At 50.3% G+C, this 21,113-nt stretch overlaps 1 protein-coding gene across 1 annotated transcript in view; it reads left to right on the top strand.

Annotated features, from left to right (window-relative positions):
* Nucleotides 1–648: 648 nt before the first annotated feature.
* The window catches only part of LOC125626110 (uncharacterized), a 143,453-nt gene continuing 122,988 nt past the window's right edge, over nucleotides 649–21,113 (top strand). Inside the window, exons 1-11 of the mRNA XM_075123029.1 lie at nucleotides 649–667; nucleotides 3,489–4,709; nucleotides 4,952–5,292; nucleotides 6,079–6,652; nucleotides 8,641–9,239; nucleotides 12,170–12,737; nucleotides 13,478–14,067; nucleotides 14,582–15,155; nucleotides 15,425–15,624; nucleotides 16,249–16,390; nucleotides 17,117–17,448. Coding sequence (XP_074979130.1) covers nucleotides 649–667; nucleotides 3,489–4,709; nucleotides 4,952–5,292; nucleotides 6,079–6,652; nucleotides 8,641–9,239; nucleotides 12,170–12,737; nucleotides 13,478–14,067; nucleotides 14,582–15,155; nucleotides 15,425–15,624; nucleotides 16,249–16,390; nucleotides 17,117–17,448 — 5,160 coding nt within the window. The remainder of the gene's footprint in view (nucleotides 668–3,488; nucleotides 4,710–4,951; nucleotides 5,293–6,078; nucleotides 6,653–8,640; nucleotides 9,240–12,169; nucleotides 12,738–13,477; nucleotides 14,068–14,581; nucleotides 15,156–15,424; nucleotides 15,625–16,248; nucleotides 16,391–17,116; nucleotides 17,449–21,113) is intronic.

Genomic DNA, 21,113 nt, shown 5'->3' with positions numbered 1-21,113 from the left:
TAATGAAAAATTCACGGAAGCTTGTGGCGGCCGGGAGCTGCGGGGGTCCTCCCTGCTGCCTGTGGTGGCCGGGAGCTGTAGGGGGTCCACCTGCCTCCATAGGCAGAAGGGCACCCTGCAGCTCCCAGCTGACACTGGCTGAAGTCACGGAGATCTTTGGAAGTCATGGATTCCGTGACTTCCATGACCTCTGTGACTAAATCGCAGCCTTACTCATGAGAGAGTGTAGACTCAGCAAGTTAACCTACAGTTACTTATATTAAATAATAGAAGGGGAAACACAACCTCTGAGACCACTGCTTCTTCTTATCCTCTTAGCGCTGGGATGGTGGAGAGTGAAATGGGTTAAGGGGTGACTTGATCATAGTCTATAAGAGGAGTGGCCAAGCCACAGTTCACGAGCCACATGCAGCTCTTTTACTGTTAAAATGTAGCTCACAGAGCCCACCACGCCTCCACATTCTCTGCCTACCAGACTGGGGAAGGGGGGGTGGAGGCGGCACGCAGAAATCTCAAGGATTCTGCATTGAGGTGGGGTGGTGGGGCTAGGGACTTCTGCCCAGTTTGAGGGGGGGGTCTTTAGGGGCTTCTGCCTCATGGCAGATGCCTCCAACGGGGTTGAAGCTCCTAGCCCCACCACCCTGCCGCATGGCAGAAGCCCTGGCAGGTGAGCCCGGCTCTTGAACTTCTCAAGATTATCATATGCACCTCAGAGGATCAGTAAGTTTGACCACTCCTGGTCGAAAAGTACCTACATGGGTTCTTCATAATGGGTTCTTCAATCTAGCAAAGGTCTAACAATATCTAATGACTAGAAGTTGAGTTGTGATGGGAGTGAGAACAAATTATTATGTCACTTCCCCTCTTTTATAGGTTCTTCCAGCTTGCTGGAAAGATCTTTTGCTATGACATGAGTCAAGCAGTGTCCATTGTCTATGTGCTCCCTTTGAGAAGCCTTCATTGTATATAGATCCTGTGATAGTCCTTGGTAGTGTGGATTTCCCCTTAATGGGCCATCAGTGCTGTCTGGCTTCTCCGTTGTTGTACCTGAAAGGCTGGTAGTGGGTGTTTCCAACTTCACAACCTATTTCAGTTTTCAGAGTAACAGCCGTGTTAGTCTGTATTCGCAAAAAGAAAAGGAGTACTTGTGGCACCTTAGAGACTAACCAATTTATTTGAGCATAAGCTTTCGTGAGCTACAGCTCACTTCATCGGATGCATACGTGAGCTGTAGCTCACGAAAGCTTATGTTCAAATAAATTGGTTAGTCTCTAAGGCGCCACAAGTACTCCTTTTCTTTTAACATATTTCAGAAACACACACACAGCAAAACTTCATAACTTCACATACAATGACAGCACATACAATCCAACAGGATATTAATGATCAGTAGATCAAGACTTTTAGAATGATACCTCACAACACAGGGAGGAAGGGGGGTTGGAAGGGACCTCAGGAGGTCATCTAGTCCAGCCCCCTGCACTTGTCCTTGTTGAACCTCATCAGATTTCTTTTGGCCCAATCCTCTAATTTGTCTAGGGCCCTCTGTATCCTATCCCTACCCTCCAGCGTCTCTACCTCTCCTCCCAGTTTAGTGTCATCTGCAAACTTGCTGAGGGTGCAATCCACACCATCCTCCAGATCATTTATGAAGATATTGAACAAAACCGGCCCCAGGACCGACCCTTGGGGCACTCCACTTGATACTGGCTGCCAACTAGACATGGAGCCATTGCTCCATGATTTTTCCAGGGACTGAGGTGAGACTGACTGGCCTGTAGTTCCCAGGATCCTCCTTCTTCCCTTTTTTAAAGATGGGCACTACACTAGCCTTTTTCCAGTCGTCCAGGACTTCCCCCGATCGCCATGTGTTCTTTTGTTCAATATTATTATTCAAGTCTGGATTTCTTCATGCTCATTCTTCTTCTGTCTTTGTGTTCAGTATTCTTCTTCAACTTAAGATTTCTTCATGCTCATTCTTGTTCTGTCTTCATGCTCAGTTTTCTTCACTTTTGGATTTTTTAGCGCTCATGTAATCCACACACCGCCTGGGCATGGTGCTCTGTCCCATCTAGTGGCACCGAGATCACTTAGAGAGAGATATAAAATGGGTGCTCTACAGCCTTAGCTAATAGCCAGTTTGCCTTTTAACTTATGCTGTAGAGGCTCATGCACTAACCTCCAGAGGTCCCTGGTTCGACCCCGCCTGCCGCTGCTGTCAGCATTACACTCACTCTTCATCTTGTTCTAGCTTCTTCTTGCTCAATCTTTTCTCTTATTAATGCTCAGTCATTCTTCTCCATCAATTTTGACTTTCTTTATGTTTGGTTCATATTTTCTGTCGTCCTCACATTTGGTCTTCCTTGTCCTTGTGTTTGGTGGTATTAGAAGAAAAAGGAGCAGGTTGACCCAGAGGTGGATTTGAGTACAGACTTCTTTATTGTGATACTTGTTCCCCTCAACCCAATTGTCGAGTGAGCACTCGCTTAGTTACAGCACACTCTTTTTATCTAAGTTAGTATGTAAACGCCTACATTTGCTACAACACCCCCAAAACCCTTATTGAGTCATATGAAAGTCATAATCATACTATGATTATACCTGCCCCTATTTACTATTTACAGCATTATGCATATTATACAGACATTTTTACCTTGAAAATACGTTTCTTTGCAGTAATTGTAGCCACAAGTTCCCTTAATCAGCAGTTCACAGGGGAGGGAGGAAGGAGCCATGACCCCGAGCTCATTTATGTAGCTGGGAAAGGAAGGGAGGTGGAGATAACACTGCTCTACACAAAAAGTATCTTTTAGATCCCCACATTCCTTATGCAGCTGCAAGCTTATCTATCCCCAACAAACTGAAAGGCAGGGCGAGGGATGACACTTTTATCTATCAGATGAAGAAATGGTGCCTGCCTGTGACTTCACTCCCTAATACCATACCAGCACACCAGCGGTTTCCCAGGTCTCTACTTAACCCTTACATATCCCAACCCTTGGCACTTCTTTGTAGTCTTCTTCTTTGTGTTCATAGTCAGTGGTTCTTGTTTTTCAAATTCAGGCATCTCTGCAATGGTTGATTTGCTTTCTTCATTTCTGATCTTTTTCACATTTAACCTTCTTCTTCATCTTTTTCTTCTACTTTTATTTGGTCATTGTATTTGGTCTTCTTCATGCTAGGTCTTCTTTTGCATGTTCTCCCTTTTCCAGGAGGAAAGTGATAGTCTGATGGTTAAAGCAGAAGCATCTGGGAATCAGGACTTCTCATTTCTATTTTTAAGTCTGGAAGGAAAGTGGGATTTAGGGTTGAACTAAGAGGGCCTAGGAGTCAGGACTCCAGCATTTTATTCCTACCTCGGGTAGGTGACTAGTATCTCTTGCTTAGAGCAGTGAATCTGGCATTGGGACACTTGAGCTCTATTCCCAGCTGTGATTTGGTGTGGGGTTTCTGATTCTCTTTCTTAACCCACAATCTGTTGCTTTTAGGTCTTTGCAGAGCACGTTTCTGTGGGAAAGAATTCATTACGGTCTTCATGCAAAACTATGTCCAAAGTGTCAGAGCAGATTGCAAGCTGTTTATCACTGGTTACCATGCCTCCACTACGGTTATTGTGACGGTGAACAAGGGTACGTTCCGGAAAGTGACACCTGTTGGAGAAGGACAGACGGTGACCGTGCAGATCCCAGCCTCTGTAGAGATGTTTGGGAGCCAAACATTTGATAGCACCATCCTCATTCAGGCTGACAAAACCATCTCTGTCCTGTCTGTTAACTCAAAGCCCTATTCCATTGATACCACTGTAGTGTATCCCATTGAGAAGCTGGGTACTGTATATTACATTGTAACTCCATCTGGCAAAAATTCAGGCAAGAAAGAGTTTGCTGTCATAGCAGGGCAGGCTCCCACTACAGTTGATATTCATGTAAAAGTGGCTGTAATGTTCAAAGGCTGGATCTATGGTGCTGGGAGCAAACTCACAGTCGCCCTCGCTCCCTACCAAGCCTTGCAACTGCAAAGCTCTGCTGATTTATCTGGCACCAAAATCGAGTCTCGGGAAGATGTGGCCGTCTTGACTGGGCACAGCTGTGTTGACCAAAACACCAACTGTGATCACGCTGTCGAGCAACTCCTGCCCGTCTCCAGCTGGGGCAGCACATACATCATCCCTCCTCTGTCCCTCCAAACCAAGTTTGACATCGCATACATCATCGCCTCCCAAAACACTCGCATTGACTATCAGTCAGGGCCCACACGAGCTTCCCGCAACATATTGGCTGGGCAGGTTGTTGAATTTCAAGTCCGAGACTCTCACCCACTTTACATCTCTGCTAGCGCTGGCATCCAGGTTCTTCTCTTCTTCACTGGTGCTAAAAAGGGGAAATCCACATATGACCCGTTCCTCATCAACGTCCCACCCATCACGAACTACTGCCAGTCCTACCACATTGATGGGGTGAAGGAGTTTGAGAACCATGTGCTGATCATAGTCAAGAGCTCAGAGTCCAGCGGGATCACATCTGAAAAGAAAGCCAAAGGAAAAGTCCGATGGAGGCAGATTCCCGGCACGGAGTATTCTTGGGGAGAGTACAACTTCGGCAGAGGGATTAGTGCCCATTCCATACAGCACCCGAGCTCTCCCTTTGGTCTGCTGAGCTTTGGAGGGGACGATCACAATGGATATGGCTCATCAGGTGTTTGTACATACGGTAAGTCAATTTTGCGTGTAAATAAAATCCCCCATAGAATGGGATATGGAAACAAATATACACAAAGAGAGTGCACACAGCTTGAAATCCAGCTTTGTCTCCTTTGTTTACCCAGTCCCCTCATCCTGCACAGAGACACCTACTGGGTGAAAAATGCAGTGCAAACAAACAGATTGTTTCAATGCCTGCCAGTACACGTCATAAGTGAGTTCTTGTATAACTGGCTGGTTGAATCTTTGTAGGTAACCCAACCCCATCCTGCAGCACTGTCCAATGCAGGAAGAAAGAGAGGTGTCAGATTGTAGATGGCCACCCGGTGTGTGTGGCTGAGTCAGAATCCACCTGCTGGGCTCAGGGAGACCCACATTATCACACTTTCGATGGGCGGAATTTCGACTTCATGGGCACCTGCACCTACACCATCGCCAAGACCTGCGGCTCAGACTCAACTCTCCCGTCATTCAGTGTCAAGGCCAAGAACGACAACAGGGGAAACACGCGTGTTTCCTATGTTGGTTATGTGACGGTTGAAGTCTATAATGTCACCATCTCAGTGGTCCGATATGAGACTGGGTTTGTGAGGGTAAGAGAGCAACGTGAATAAATACTGATACTTTGTTTTCTGCTTATGTTTGAAGGGTACATTTGGTGATGCTAACATAAAATCGCATTTGCTAGAGGCAGCTGTTGGAAAGTTTTACTACAGAGATTCACACTTGTACTTCAGATTTGAACAACAACTCACTGCTATTCCAGCCTCCCTTCCCCTTCATCTCCCCTTCCCTTTTCCCCTTCATCTCTGCCAATGCCCCTCAGTCCTGACTCACAGCCCCCTGCTGCTCCAGCCCTGGGCTCCCCTCACACAAAGCTCTGCCAGTGCCTCTCAATCTCAACTCAGTCCCCGAGCGACTCCAGCCCTGGGCTCCCCATATACACACAGATCTGCTGGTGAGCATCAATCCAGACCCACAGTCTCCCCCCGCAGCACTATCCCAGCCCTAGGCTACTCCCACAGTCCCTACATACATACAGCTTTACTATCCCAGCTCTGGGATCCCCTCCCTCTGACAATTCGGCTCATGTAACTCTACCTCTGTCTTCAGCAGAGCATGTCAAGCTACATGGTGGCTTTATATAGAAAAATCTGTGTCTGAGATTTCCAAGGATGACTTGGGTATGTAACTACATTGCTATTAATGGGAGTTGTGTGGCTAAATCCCCTTGCAAGTCTCAACCTAGTATTATTTATTATTTGTACTGCAGTGGCACATAGCAGCCTCAGTGCAGGGCCAGTTAGTCCCTCACTGTGACAGATTCCTTTGGGTAAAGCACCCAGAACAATGTCTGTTTCTTGTGGTTCCCTTCCCAGGTGAATGACCAGCGCTCCCGCCTTCCCATCTCCCTGCTCGAGGGGAAGCTGAGGGTGTATCAGAGTGGGGGCTCTGTGGTCATCGAGACTGACTTCTCCCTGAGGGTCTCCTATGACTGGCGCAGCTCCCTGGTGGTGAAGATCTCCAGCAGCTTCTGGGAGAGCATGTGCGGCCTGTGTGGCAACTACAACGGGGATACCAGGGACGACTTTGCCACCCCCATGGGGGTGCTGGCTGCTAGCCCCGTGGAGTTCGGGAAGAGCTGGAAGGTGGAGGATGGGGACAGGTTCTGCTGGGACGACTGCCACGGGGAGTGCAAGAGCTGCTCCCCAAAGCTGGTCAACAGGTACAAAGCTGAGCCCTTCTGTGGCTGGATCACCAAAAAGGCGAGTGGCCCCTTCAGCCGCTGCCACTCCGTGATCGACCCCAAAATCTACCTGGACAACTGCGTCTACGATTTGTGCATGAACGATGGCCTCAAGGAAATGCTGTGCCAGGCACTGACAACCTACGCTGATGCCTGTCGGAGAAAGGAGGTCGCCATCTCTGAGTGGAGGATACCCACAGGGTGCAGTGAGTATACCCAGGGTGACAAAGAGATTCTGGCTCATGACCTAAAGGCAGGAGGTTTTAGTAGCTGAGTTTGAAGTCAATGGCAAAATGGGAACAGGTCCCCAAGAGATCTAAAGAGATTTGTAGAACTGAGTGTAAATATCATAGAGCATCTGAGATATCATGGATGTGGTAGGACTGCACAGATAGACGTTTCAGTGCCTTTGGAACATCACAATGAGAATTGATCTCTCTGTATCTCTCTGTATCTCAGTGGTCCCCAGTTGGCTTCTTTTGAATATCTCTGTCTGCTTTTAATACTTGTGCTGTTTGTTAGGCACCTATAAACTAATGATAATGAGACAGTTCCTTCCCTGGTGGAAATCGGCACGACTTCTTTGACTTTAGCAGAGGTTCTGGCCTCACCCTTGGCTGTTGCGGGAATTTGAAAAATGGCCAATGCAAATAATGTAAAGAAGCAGGGGGGACTGAATGAGAAAGAAACAGTCAAAGGCATGCCTGTGCATAGATTGGCGAACGGATGACTCAAGCCATGTCTATGCCTGAAAGATTTGCCGGTATAACAACAGCAGTTAGGACTGTGATTCTTTGTGACATTTTTATACTGGCAAAACACCCTAGTGTAGATGCAATTATACTGGCAAACATAGGAACCCAGTCCTGGAAGGGACTTCTTGGATCATCGCGTTCATTCCCTCCTGTTGCAGCCATCTCATCATACAATCCTGTTCATAATTTTATCACACTCCATCTTCAAATTAGGTCAGTCCTTCACCCAACTGCTCCTATTGCAAATCTGTTCCAGAACTTCACTCTGCTCTGATGGTTAGAAACCTTCTAATTTCAAGTGTAAACTGGTTCGTGGCCAGTTTTGCCTCCTTTGTTCTTGTGCCAATGTTGTCCTTTCATTAAAATACCTTTTCTCCCTCCCTGGTGTTCCCCTCCATGTATTTATGGAGAGCAATCACACCACAGGCATCGACTTCCTGAGTTCCCCGGGGGTTCCTGACCCCCACTCCGCCCCAGGCCCTGCCCCCTCCAGGCTTCCCCCAAACCTCCACCCTGCCCTGCCTCTTTCTGCCCCTGTTTCTCCCACTCCTCCACAGCACTTCCTGCATGCTGCTGAAGAGTTGATCACCGGTGGGCGGGAGGCACTGGGTGGAGAGGGAGGAGCTGATCAATGGGGCTGCCGGTGGGTGCTGAGCACCCGCTACTTTTTTCCCACGGATGCTCCAGCCCCGGAGCACCCATGGAGTCAGCGCCTGATCCTCTCCTTTGCTAGGTTAAATAACCAAAGATCTTTTAGTCTACTCTCTTAAAATAGGCCCTCCATTCCCCATATCATCCTACTAGCTTTTCACTGCACCTACCCTAGTCTGATTTGATCTTTCTTGAACATGGGTGACCACAGCTGGATCCAGGACCCAGCAAAGACCTTTTGCCATCATAGCTTAATTCATCTGGGGAAATGGTATGAGCTATCAGCATAAGGACTCTTTTGCTGGTATAAACAGTGTCCCCACTAAGGAAGTCGGGCTGGTATTGCTATACCAGCATACCCTTTCTTGTGTAGACTAGGGATAAGCGGTGGACGAAATAACCCTCTCAGAAGATCTGAGGTGAGGAAGTGGGTAGGAGAAATGTTCATGGCAGTCCCAGTGGGTATGTCTAACAGTAATGGGACAAGACGGAGCGACGGGAAAATGAAGAAGTCTGTCAGCCTACAGAATTATCTTCTCCAGTGGATGGGTGGGAGCCTCACTACTTCAGTCTTTTAAAGCTAGACTGACAAAGCCATGGACTGAAGGTGATGGAGGCGGTGACATCTCTAGTTCTTTGGGTCAGAGCTCACTGTAGGTTCAGGAGTATCATTAGGGGCTGCTATGATGCAGAATTTCCAGCTGGGCCCCCTCAGACCTGTGCCAAACTGTTTAATGCTACAGGGGAGCGATATTCCCAGTGACCTCAGTGTCCTGTCCTTTTGACAGCTCTGCCCTGCCCGGTGAATAGCCAGTATAAGGCTTGCGGCTCTGCATGTCCTGCCACCTGCAATGATCGAGTGACCCCTAACAACTGCTCCTTGCCCTGCGTGGAGACCTGCCAGTGCAATGAGGGCTTCGTGCTGGACGCTGGGAAATGCATCCCCAAGGCTAGCTGCGGATGTGAGTTCCAGGGGCGTCTGTATGATCTCGGAGAGCAATTCTGGGGAGACAGAGCCTGCACCAGACGCTGCCTTTGTGAACCGCAAACCAGGCAAGTGAGCTGTCAGGCCACCGGATGCAGGACTGGGGAGCAGTGCCGGGTGGAGAATGGCATCCAGAACTGCTACCCCGTCAGCTACGGAACCTGCTCAGCTTCGGGGGACCCTCACTACATCAGCTTTGACAGGAAGAAGTTTGACTTCCAGGGCACCTGCCTGTATCAGTTTGCCGGGCTGTGCAACAACAGCCAGGACCTGGTGGATTTCCAGGTCCTAGTTCAGAATGACCATCGGGGCAGCCAAGTCGTGTCCTTCACCAAAGTTGTGCAGGTCAAAGTCTATGAGGTCGATATTGTGATCAGCAGGGAATACCCTGGCAGAGTCGTGGTGAGTGTATCGAACCTTTCTACCCTTTCCTGGTCAGTCATCAGACCTGTCTTCCTTTGCCATGTTCAGTCACTGAACCTTCTTTCTTTCCTGTGGTCAGCCATCATTCTTTTCTTCTTTCCTGAGTTCGCTCATTTTACCTTTTCTTTTACCCAGGACACTGTGATTAGATGTTTAATTCAACCACATTTTCAACACACAATGAAACTTCTGATGTATATTTTGGACGTCAGGTTGCTGACGGTTTTCATACCTAACCTTTTTTGGTAAAAAGTGCAGGTTTGGTGACAAGAAAACACTTTGTGAATTTGTGTCAGTTTCACCAAATTGTTTCAATTGGAAAGAACCCTTTAAAAAAAATCCAAACAATTCAAATGTTCCGTTTTGGCATTTTAAAACAAAAATTCAGTTCAAAATGACTTTTAATTTCAAATTTTCCATTAATTTTATTTCTAAAACTATCATAAAGACAAGACAAGCTTGAAATTCAACCAAAATATTTTGTTTTGGGTCAAACGGAAAGTTTCATCTCCCCCCATATTTGCTTTTTCATTCATTGAAAATTTTGGAACCTTTCATTTCAGTTCAATGTGATTTTTTTGGGTGGGTGGGTTGGAATTGCCAGCAAACTGAAAGCCCGTTTATTCTCCCAGCTATAATTTGGAGCTGTCTGGAGCTGCATCCAGCATTGCTAGGACAATGCCCACATCTGCCTCTCTCTCAGTTCTCGGGTTGCCAACTTTCTTATTTCTGAAAACTGGATCCTCTTCCCCGTCTCTTCCCCCGAGGCCCCATCCCGCATTTACTCCTCTTTCCCCTCTCCCCCCATGACTCATTGCTCTCCTCCCTCAACTCCAGGGTGAGCAGTCCCAAGGGACTTGCAAACCCCATCTCCAGCAGGCTGCCTGGCAGTACAGGTCAGAACGGCGCTGTAGCCACCCAGGGGACTAGGAAGAAGCCCTCCTGCAGAGCAGCGTCCCACCTCCTTCCACGCTGCCTGCCCAGCAACCCCCTTCCTTGTCCGCTCGAGCCCTTCCAATAGAGTTGCCAACTTTCTAATTGCACAAAACTGAACATCCTTGCCCTGCCCCCTGTCCTGCTTGTTCCCGGAGGCCCTGCCCCTGCCCCGCCCCTTCTCTAAGGCTCTGCTCCCACTCACCCCAGTCCCCCTCCCTCTGTCACCTGCTCTCCCCAACCCTCACTCACTTTCTCTAGGCTGATGCAGGGGGTAGGGGTGCGGGAGGGGGTGAGGGCTCCAGCTGGGGGTGAGGGCTCTGGGGTAGGGTCAGAAATGAGGGGTTCAGGGTACGGCAGGGGCTCTGGGCTGGGGCAGGGGGTTGGGGTACAGGAGGGGCTGAGGGCTCGGGTTGGGGGTGTGGGCTGTGGGGTGGGGCTGGGGATGAGGGGTTTGGAGTGAAGGAGGGGGCTCAAGGCTGGGGTAGGGCATTAGGGTGTGGGAGGGGGCGCAGGCTCTGAGAGAATGTTTGGGTGCGGGAGGGGGTTCCAACCTGAGGCAGGGGGTTCGGGATGTGCTCTCCGGTCAGGCGGCGCTTATCTCGGGCAGCTCCCGGTTGGTGGCCCAGCAAGGCTAAGGCAGGCTCCCTGCCTGCCCTGGCTCTGCGCTGCTCCCAGAAGTGGCTGGCATGTCCACTTTTCAACTGGACTTTCCTGCTGAAAACGGGACATCTGGCAGTCCTGCTCAGTTTCCCCAGCTCAGATGTAATTTCATGTAGATAATCAGCCGAACTTACTTTGCACATTGCTGCTCTACGAATAAGGCCTTCTGCGTGCACGTCTGCATGGCAAGCGGAGCTGAGTGAAATGTGGACTGCGAACCTCACAGGGAGTTTAGACATTTCCAAATTTTGTTTTCGTCCCAAAATGCGGTAAAAAATTGAAATGTGGAAATATTACATTTTAATATGTTCAAGTGAAGAAAACATTTCAAGCTGCTCAAACAGAAATCTTCTGATCCAGCTTCTTGAGCCACATTTCAAGATTAAATCATATTTCCCATCGCCTGATAGGAGCTGCAGTTCCTGACACCATTTTCTCCTGGGGGACTATATCCCCCATAGTACAACCAGAGTCACGTGATACCCATGATGCTCCAAGCAGTGGAAATCTATTACAGGGAGTTGAAGTCCTCCAGGGAGTCCAGCCCATAGGAGAGAATGGGGCCTGGAACTACAGCTCCCATAAGGCAATGTGCAATAGGGGAAAAAAAGCTTAATTACGTTTTTTCTGATTCAAAATGAAACGTTGCGGGGCAGTTAAAAAATGAAATATTCCAGTTCAGATCGAATTGACCCAAAACGACTATTTCATTTTGATTTTTCTGTCAGGAAAATAGAAAATTTCTAGCAAAATCAAAATTTTCTGCTAGTAAATTTTAAATTTTCAGAAACTGCATTTTCAGCTGCAAAAATCATTCTGATGGAGAATTCTGAGCAGCTTTTGCAAGTTATTTCTCCTCAGATTCATTAGCTTTATTCCTTTTCTATGTTCATTTGTCAGCCTTTCTGTGTTTCTTCTCTTTTTGTGTTTAGTTGCCATACATTTCTTTCTTTGGCATTTTGTCATTGTACCCCTATCTCTTATTCTTCTATCTCCAGTCATTGGTCATTGTGCATTGCGCTTCATTTGGGAAACTTTCCCAAATTGAAAAGTTTTGATTTTGGAATCAATAAAATGTCATTTTAAAAAACTACTTAACCTGCAAATGGGAAATGGAAACGTAGTTTAAAAACATTTTTAAAAAAGGAAAATAAAAAATGAACAGAATGAAAATGAATTCAAAAGTCACCATTTGGGTTTTGTTTTCAACCAGCTGTACCTGGAAAGTTCGTTAGAGGGGCGGGGTTCTGCAGGTTCAAAGGTGCTTGCTCAGTGTCAGACCATTCTCACTGATCCCTTGGCATTGATCCTAGGTGAACAGCGTGCTGATCAACCTACCATATAGCACCAACGACAGCAAGATCTCCATATTCCGGAGGGGGAAGGAAGCCGCGATCCAGACTGACTTCGGTCTCACCGTCACCTTTGACTGGCAGGGCCGGATCACTGTCACAGCTCCAAGCACCTATGCTGGAGCCGTGTGCGGTCTCTGTGGGAACTTCAATGGGGACAAGGGAGATGAGTTGACCATGAGGGGCGGCACATTGGCCCCAAACCCAACGGCCTTTGGGCAGAGCTGGAAGGTGAAGGATATCCCCGGCTGTGTGGAGGTTGCCAAGGACGAGTGCTCAGATCTTGAAGCTGTTGAGAGACGCCAACGAGGAATGAATGGGGAGTGCGGGATCCTCCTAGACAAGAGTGGCCCCTTCCGAGAGTGTCACAGCAAAGTCGACCCCGAGGACTACTTCCAAGACTGCGTGTACGACTATTGCTTCTTCAAAGGCCAACAAGCTGTGATATGCCAGCTTATCACTAGCTATGCTGCAGCCTGCCAGGCCGCCGGGGTGACTATATATGCCTGGAGGACCAACTCCTTCTGCAGTAAGTGGAAGCAGCTTGGGACTGTCTTCTGTGATGAAAGTTAATGCACGAGGGAAAGAAAACAGGGTCTTTGCTCAAGGGCAAGACAAGTTGGTTGGTGTTCAGGGAAGGGGATATGAGCTGTTTCTGCCCTAGCAGGTGCAGGCTCTGATCTAGCCCCAGGGTGGGGGGACTGGCCAGCTCAGGGTGGACATGGGAGAGGATATGGGGCTTTTCCCCTCTAGGGGGCACCAGCTCTGATCTGATCCCAAGACAGGGGAACGGACTGGCTCACAGGCAGGGAAATGGAATTTGGGGCCTGTCCCCTAGAGGGTGCGAATTCCAATCCAGGCCCTGCCTCGGGGCGAGAAGTTGACTCAGTGTGGATTGTCCAGGGAATGGGATATAGGGCCTGTATTTCACGAGCATGTGAATCTTATGCAGGTCCTTATTGTACGAATGAGCCTGTCACAGAGCTCATGGTAATAACTGGAGGTAAATATACCTGAGCTGCCAGTGTTAGAAAAGGTCAAGAGCTGAACGGGCCATGGAGACTGAACTCTTCTCTCTCAAGGGGTCCTGCAACGACATATTGGCAAGGCACAGTATGAAGGAATTTTGCCCGGCAGCTTCCTATACTGCACCCAACAGACTCCATTCTCCAGGGCTGTCATCAGGCTCCCTTCTTCAGCCGTTACATAGTTCAGAATCCATCTAGTTTTCTTTTTTGGGATGCTAAAGTCTTGTTGTTTCAATGGCAGGTCTCTCCTGTGCCCAAAACAGCCACTACGAGGTTTGCGCCCAGGGCTGCCAGGCCACCTGCAGCAGCTTCTATGCCCCAGTTCAGTGCTCTACCCAGTGCTGGGAAGGCTGCGTGTGCAATGAGGGCTTTGTGCTCAGCGGTGATGAGTGTGTCCCTATATCCCAGTGTGGCTGTGTCTACCTGGGATTTTATTATAAAGCTGGGGAGACCTTCCACCCAACGTGCCAGGAGCAGTGTGTGTGCCAGGCCAGCGGAGACGTGGTGTGTAAGGGGTTGTCCTGCCGCCCTAATGAGGAGTGCAAGCTAGTGAATGGTATCCGGAAATGCCAGCCAGTCGGATCCGCAACGTGTTCTGCTGCCGGAGACCCCCACTACCTCTCCTTCGATGGGGTCGCCTTTGATTTCCAAGGCACCTGCACCTACATCCTGGCCAAGACCTGCACCAACACTGGGAACCTGACATCCTTTGCTGTGAAGGTGGAGAATGTGCCGTGGGGCAACGGGAAGGTGTCTGTCACCAAACTGGTGTCCGTGGAGGTCTATGGGCTCACACTCACCTTGCTGCAGAACAAGAAGGGGCTTGTCATGGTAAGTCCTGCTCAAAATGGTCCCATGGGTTTGAAACCAGCCATGGGGTATCCCCACAGATGTGGCAATGCAAGAGGCACTTGTCTCACAGGTCAGTCATTAGAATTAACTCTCTGCGGAGACCCCAACTGGGGTCAAAGACTGAGTGTGTGATCCTGACTTCATTGACACCACTGTAAATCCAGAGGCTTCCCACTGAAAAAAGTACACTATGGATTTTCAATGGAACAAGTGACACCAGAATCCAGTCCTCACCTCATTGCAGCGAGTGGATGATTGCAGATTAACCCCAGGGAACTGAGATCAGAATCCAGACCTGTCCCCGTTAGACTGCAAGAAGTGACTCTGGTTTTACCTTGGGATCAGTGAGATGAGAATCTGGTCCGAACTTAATTTAGTTCAGTGGAGTCACTACAGATTTAACCAGGTGTCACTGAGACCCTATCTTGTGTCCACAGCCCACCCCTACAGCATCCCCTCCCCCGGCTCACAGGGAATGCTCTTTCTCTTCCAGGTGGACGGGGTGTCCCACAACCTCCCTGTGGTTGTGGCTGATGGGCAGCTCCAAGCATATCAGCACGGTGGGAACGTGCTGGTGCAAACTGACTTCGGCCTCACCGTGAGCTACGACCTGGTTTACCACGCCAGAGTCACTGTCCCAGGGAACTACCAGGGCCAGACGTGCGGCCTGTGCGGGAACTACAATGGTCGTCGGGACGACGAGTTCCTGCTCCCCGACGGCAGGGCGGCCCCTAACATGGCAGCGTTCGGTTCTGCCTGGAAAGTCCCGATCCCGGGGGTGGCCTGTGAGGACGCATGCACCGAGAACAGCTGCCCGGTCTGTGAGGAGAGGAAGAAGGACGTCTTCAAACAGCGCAACTACTGCGGGCTCCTCACGGCCCCCGACAGCCCCTTTGTCGCCTGCCATGACTCGGTCAGCCCCAGCGTGTATTTCAACAACTGCCTGTATGATGTGTGCTTGGGCAACGGGGACTCCCAGGTCCTGTGCCAGAGCATCCACAGCTACGTGACGGCCTGCCAGGAGGCCGGGGCCCGCATCCAGCCCTGGAGGAGCGCCTCCTTCTGCCGTAAGTGCCGCGATGCTGGTGTAGCAGAAGGGCCTATCCCACTCGCTCCCCTCCCGCTGGGGGGCGGGGAGAGCGATTCTAGGTATCTCATTCCAGGCCTCTGGGCTTCTTGAGAGACTCCTTTGGGTGGGAACCAACAAGGTCATGTTCCCTTATAAAGGTGACCTGGTCCTCTCGTCCCTGTCAGATTCTCCTCTCCTTCATGTCTGTCTCTCTAAGGTGTGGGCTGAGATCTCTCCAGCCATCAATTATTTTTCTCTCTGCCTTAGCTCTGCGCTGCCCGGCCAACAGTCACTACGAGGTGTGCGCCGACCTCTGCACCACCACCTGTGCCAGGATCACCGACGCCAGGAAGTGCCCAGACACCTGCGCCGAAGGCTGCCAGTGCGATGATGGCTTCCTCTTCGATGGCCAGGGCTGCGTGGCTCTGCAGAGCTGTGGGTGCTTCAAGAAGGGGATATATTACCAGGTATCGCCCCCTGCTGGGGTGTTAACTCCTATCCAGTCACATCCTTCACGCCCTGCTCTCATCAGCCATGTTGGATCAGACCATTGTCGGTTGCCAATGGCCTATACATGAATCTCTATAGAAAAGCAGAAGACACTAAAGGTGCAATACTATTTCCATGAATCCTGGCTCTGAAAGGGGAGTTGTGTCTAGTGGATTAGAGCAGGGTGGCTGGGAATGATAACTAATGGCTTCTATCCCTTGCTCTGGGAGGAGAGAAGGGTCTACTAGTGGTTTAGAAGAAAAGGGGGGATGGGATCCAGGACTCCTGGGTTTTATAGCCGGCTCTCGAGGAGAGTGGGGTCTCTGTCAAATCAAGTCAGGGATTTTATCATTGGCTTTTGGATCAGGGACTTGACAGTCAAGAGGTAAAGAAAAGAGCAAGGGAGGTGGGAGCCAGGACTCCTGGGTTCTGTTCCTGGCTCTAGGAGAAGAGTGAGATCTAGTGACTTAGAACAGGGAGGCTGGGAGACAAGAGATGTGATTTCTATACCCATATATAGGCTACATATAACTGAAAACCTCCTCACTGTAGAACTATATTTGTCTGGGTTACATTGTATTATTTCTCCTTTTTTCAAACAGCCCAATGAAACGGTCCTGAAGAACAAGTGCCAGCAAAGTTGCACCTGCATTCCTTTCCAAGGAGTCACCTGCGAGGCCCATAGCTGTGCCCGTGATGAAACCTGTGAGATCAGAGATGGAGTCATGCAATGTATCAACAAAGGTAAAGGAGCGTGAGTGAAAGAAGAAGAGAGGTGATTGTAGAGCTGGACATTAGAGCAGATTCAGTGGAGTCACAAAAGCTGAGGATCTGGCCCAGAGTAGAGTTTCTGTCCTTAGATCTAGGAGGGGAGTGGGATCAAGTGGTTAGATCCGGGGGGCTAGGAGCCAGTCCACCTGGGTTTTATCCCTATCTCTAGGAGGGGAGTGAGTTCTAATGAATTATATGGGTAGGAGACTGGGGGCTGGGAGGCAGGACATGTTAAATCAAGTAACTGATTTTATCCTTGGCTTTTGGATCAGGGACTTGACAGTCAAGAGGCAAACAAAAGTCTCCTCTGTTCCTGCTTTTAGGTCAAATGTTGAGGTCCTTACACTACCTAATTACTTAATCCCTACTCAGACAGAGCTTCCATCCTGCATCTTAGCAGGAGGTTAGACTACATGACCCTTATGGTCCCTTCTAACCATCTGATTCTATGATTCTACAGAAGCCAAGGGAATTTCTTCCTCATCAATTACTGAACAGGGACATATAGTCTAGGTCTCTCATCTGTAGCAAACTGTCTCTCGTTGACTCCTCTCTGGTTGTCCCCTCTTCCGAATGACTTTGGTGGGCCAGCTGGTTCTGGTTCTGGAGAATTTTGGAGAATAACTGAGCCTGTGCTGAACTGATCTTGCCTGGCATCTAGCTCTCACTCATGGATTGCTGGGATTTCTCCCCTTTCAGATCCCTGCAAAGTCCTGAAGTGCCGGACCAAGGAGACATGTAAGATTAAGGACGGCCGTGCGATGTGTGTTCCCAACTACACTGAAACCTGCTGGGGCTGGGGGGACCCGCACTATCACACCTTCGACGGGCTGAACTTCGACTTCCAGGGCACCTGCACCTACACCCTGGCCAAGTACTGCGGGACCGACCCCACCCTGGTGCCCTTCACTATCACTGAGAAGAACGACAACCGGGGGGGCAACCAGGCTGTCTCCTACGTGCGCCTGACCAACATCTACGTCTATGGCTACAATATCTCCATCTACAAGAAGGAAGTTGGGAAAATCAGAGTGAGTACAAAATACAAGAATGGTTGAAGAGGTTACATTTGGAATAAAAACATCTCCCCACCCCTCCAAATATATCTAGCTTTGAATCCATCCCCACTTTCATCCTTGTACACATCTATTTATCTATTCTCATACCTGTGCATCCATCCTCCCTTCCATCCCCATACAAAGCTCTTTGTCCATCCATCTGTAGGGGGGCAACTCCCCTGCTCCGAGAGAAAAGGCTGGGCTGACTGGGGAAGCAGCCACAGCGGGGGCCACGCTCCAATCAGGCCACAGCTGGCCCTGTTATAAGGGCTCAGGGAGGAGCTGGGTCGGTCTCTCTCTAGCTGTGGAGAGAGAAGGACCTGGCTGCCTGGGAGCTCAGGGTACCAGGAGTAGAGCAAGGCTGGGGAAAGGCAAGGCAAGAGGAGCTGGGGAGCTCCATCCTGGCAAATCCCCAGGCTGAAGCCTTGCTAAAGCCCAAAGCAGTTACTGGGATTGCAGAGGTGCAGCCCAGAGTTAGGCAGGGGCAGCTGGTCCGACTCCCTTGCCTGTGATGAGTGGCTATTACAGACTGCAGTCTGCCCCAGTGACTGGGGGCTGGATGGAGACTGGCAGTAGCCACTGAGGCAAGATGAGGATAGAGGGTTGGGGGGTTCCCCTGGGAGGGGAGATCCAGACTGTGGGTTACTGCTGGGGAAAGAACCCTGAGGTAAAGGGGCACTGGGGTCCAGCAGGGACACGGGGGCCCTAAGCAAGGTGAGATACCAGCCTGCAGAGGGCAATCCAGGCTGCACAAGAGCTAATTCCCAAGAGGACCAGCAGGAGGTGCCACACCGGTGAGTCATTGCTACGCTACACCATCCCCATACACATCTACCCATCCCTCTGTCTATCCCCCACACACATCTCTTTCTCTCCATCTATCCCATCCATCCTCATGCGCATCTATCCATCTAACTATCAATCAATCTAGCTATCTATCTATACCCATACACCTCCACTTTCTCTCTCTCTCTCTCTCTCTCTCCCTCCCCATACACCTCCACTCTCTCTCTCTCTCTCTCTCTCTCCCCATACACCTCCATCCACTATCTCTCTCCCCCCATACACCTCCACTGTCTCTCTCTCTCTCTCTCTCTCTCTCTCTCTCTCTCTCTCTCTCTCTCCCCATACACCTCCACTGTCTCTCTCTCTCTCTCTCCCCATACACGTCCACTATCTCTCTCCCCCCATACACGTCCACTATCTCTCTCTCTCTCCCCCCATACACCTCCACTATCTCTCTCTCTCTCTCCCCATACACCTCCACTGTCTCTCTCTCTCTCTCTCTCTCTCTCTCCCCATACACCTCCATCCAATATCTCTCTCCCCCCATACACCTCCACTGTCTCTCTCTCTCTCTCCCCCCATACACCTCCACTTTCTCTCTCTCTCTCTCTCCCCCCATACACCTCCTCTCTCTCTCTCTCTCTCTCTCTCTCTCTCCCCATACACGTCCACTATCTCTCTCTCTCTCTCCCCCCATACACCTCCACTATCTCTCTCTCTCTCCCCCCATACACCTCCACTTTCTCTCTCTCTCTCTCTCTCTCCCCATACACCTCCACTTTCTCTCTCTCTCTCTCCCCATACACCTCCACTGTCTCTCTCTCTCTCTCCCCCCATACACCTCCACTTTCTCTCTCTCTCTCTCTCTCCCCATACACCTCCACTTTCTCTCTCTCTCTCCCCGTACACCTCCACTCTCTCTCTCTCTCTCTCCCCCCATACACCTCCACTTTCTCTCTCTCTCTCTCTCCCCATACACCTCCACTTTCTCTCTCTCTCTCCCCCCATACACCTCCACTGTCTCTCTCTCTCTCTCCCCCATACACCTCCACTGTCTCTCTCTCTCTCTCTCTCCCCATACACCTCCACTGTCTCTCTCTCTCTCTCCCCCCCATACACCTCCACTTTCTCTCTCTCTCTCTCCCCCATACACCTCCACTGTCTCTCTCTCTCTATCCCCATACACCTCCACTGTCTCTCTCTCTCTCTCCCCTCATACACCTCCACTATCTCTCTCTCTCTCTCTCCCCATACACCTCCTCTCTCTCTCTCCCCCCATACACCTCCACTGTCTCTCTCTCTCTCTGTCCCCCCATACACCTCCATCCAATATCTGTCTCCCCCCATACACCTCCACTCTCTCTCTCTCTCTATCCCCATACACCTCCACTCTCTCTCTCTCTCTCTCTCTCCCCATACACCTCCTCTCTCTCTCTCCCCCCATACACCTCCACTGTCTCTCTCTCTCTCTCTCTCTCTCTCTCTCCCCCCATACACCTCTTCTCTCTCTCTCCCCCCCATACACCTCCACTCTCTCTCTCTCTCTCTCTCTCTCTCTCTCTCTCTCTCCCCCATACACCTCCACTTTCTCTCTCTCTCTCTCTCTCTCTCTCTCCCCCCATACACCTCCACTTTCTCTCTCTCTCTCTCTCTCCCCATACACCTCCACTTTCTCTCTCTCTCTCCCCCCATACACCTACACTGTCTCTCTCTCTCTCTCCCCCATACACCTCCACTGTCTCTCTCTCTCTCTCCCCATACACCTCCACTGTCTCTCTCTCTCTCTCCCCCCATACACCTCCACTGTCTCTCTCTCTCTCTCCCCCCATACACCTCCACTTTCTCTCTCTCTCTCTCCCCCATACACCTCCACTTTCTCTCTCTCTCTCTCTCCCCATACACCTCCACTATCTCTCTCTCTCTCTCCCCCATACACCTCCACTGTCTCTCTCTCTCTCTCCCCCATACACCTCCACTGTCTCTCTCTCTCTCTCCCCATACACCTCCACTTTCTCTCTCTCTCTCTCTCCCCATACACCTCCACTGTCTCTCTCTCTCTCTCCCCCCATACACCTCCACTTTCTCTCTCTCTCTCTCCCCCATACACCTCCACTTTCTCTCTCTCTCTCTCTCCCCATACACCTCCACTATCTCTCTCTCTCTCTCTCTCTCTCTCTCCCCCATACACCTCCACTTTCTCTCTCTCTCTCTCTCTCTCTCTCTCCCCCCATACACCTCCACTGTCTCTCTCTCTCTCTCCCCCCATACACCTCCACTTTCTCTCTCTCTCTCTCTCCCCATACACCTCCACTTTCTCTCTCTCTCTCCCCCCATACACCTCCACTGTCTCTCTCTCTCTCTCCCCCATACACCTCCACTGTCTCTCTCTCTCTCTCCCCCCATACACCTCCACTCTCTCTCTCTCTCTCTCTCTCCCCATACACCTCCTCTCTCTCTCTCCCCCCATACACCTCCACTGTCTCTCTCTCTCTCTCTCTCTCTCTCTCTCCCCCCATACACCTCTTCTCTCTCTCTCCCCCCATACACCTCCACTCTCTCTCTCTCTCTCTCTCTCTCTCTCTCTCTCTCTCCCCCATACACCTCCACTTTCTCTCTCTCTCTCTCTCTCTCTCTCTCCCCCCATACACCTCCACTTTCTCTCTCTCTCTCTCTCTCCCCATACACCTCCACTTTCTCTCTCTCTCTCCCCCCATACACCTACACTGTCTCTCTCTCTCTCTCCCCCATACACCTCCACTGTCTCTCTCTCTCTCTCCCCATACACCTCCACTGTCTCTCTCTCTCTCTCCCCCCATACACCTCCACTGTCTCTCTCTCTCTCTCCCCCCATA

Source organism: Caretta caretta, chromosome 24 (genome assembly GCF_965140235.1).
Source record: "Caretta caretta isolate rCarCar2 chromosome 24, rCarCar1.hap1, whole genome shotgun sequence".
Classification (NCBI taxonomy): Eukaryota; Metazoa; Chordata; order Testudines; family Cheloniidae; genus Caretta; species Caretta caretta.
The sequence above is the reverse complement of the archived record's forward strand: the minus strand, read 5'-3'. Positions and strand labels throughout refer to the sequence as shown.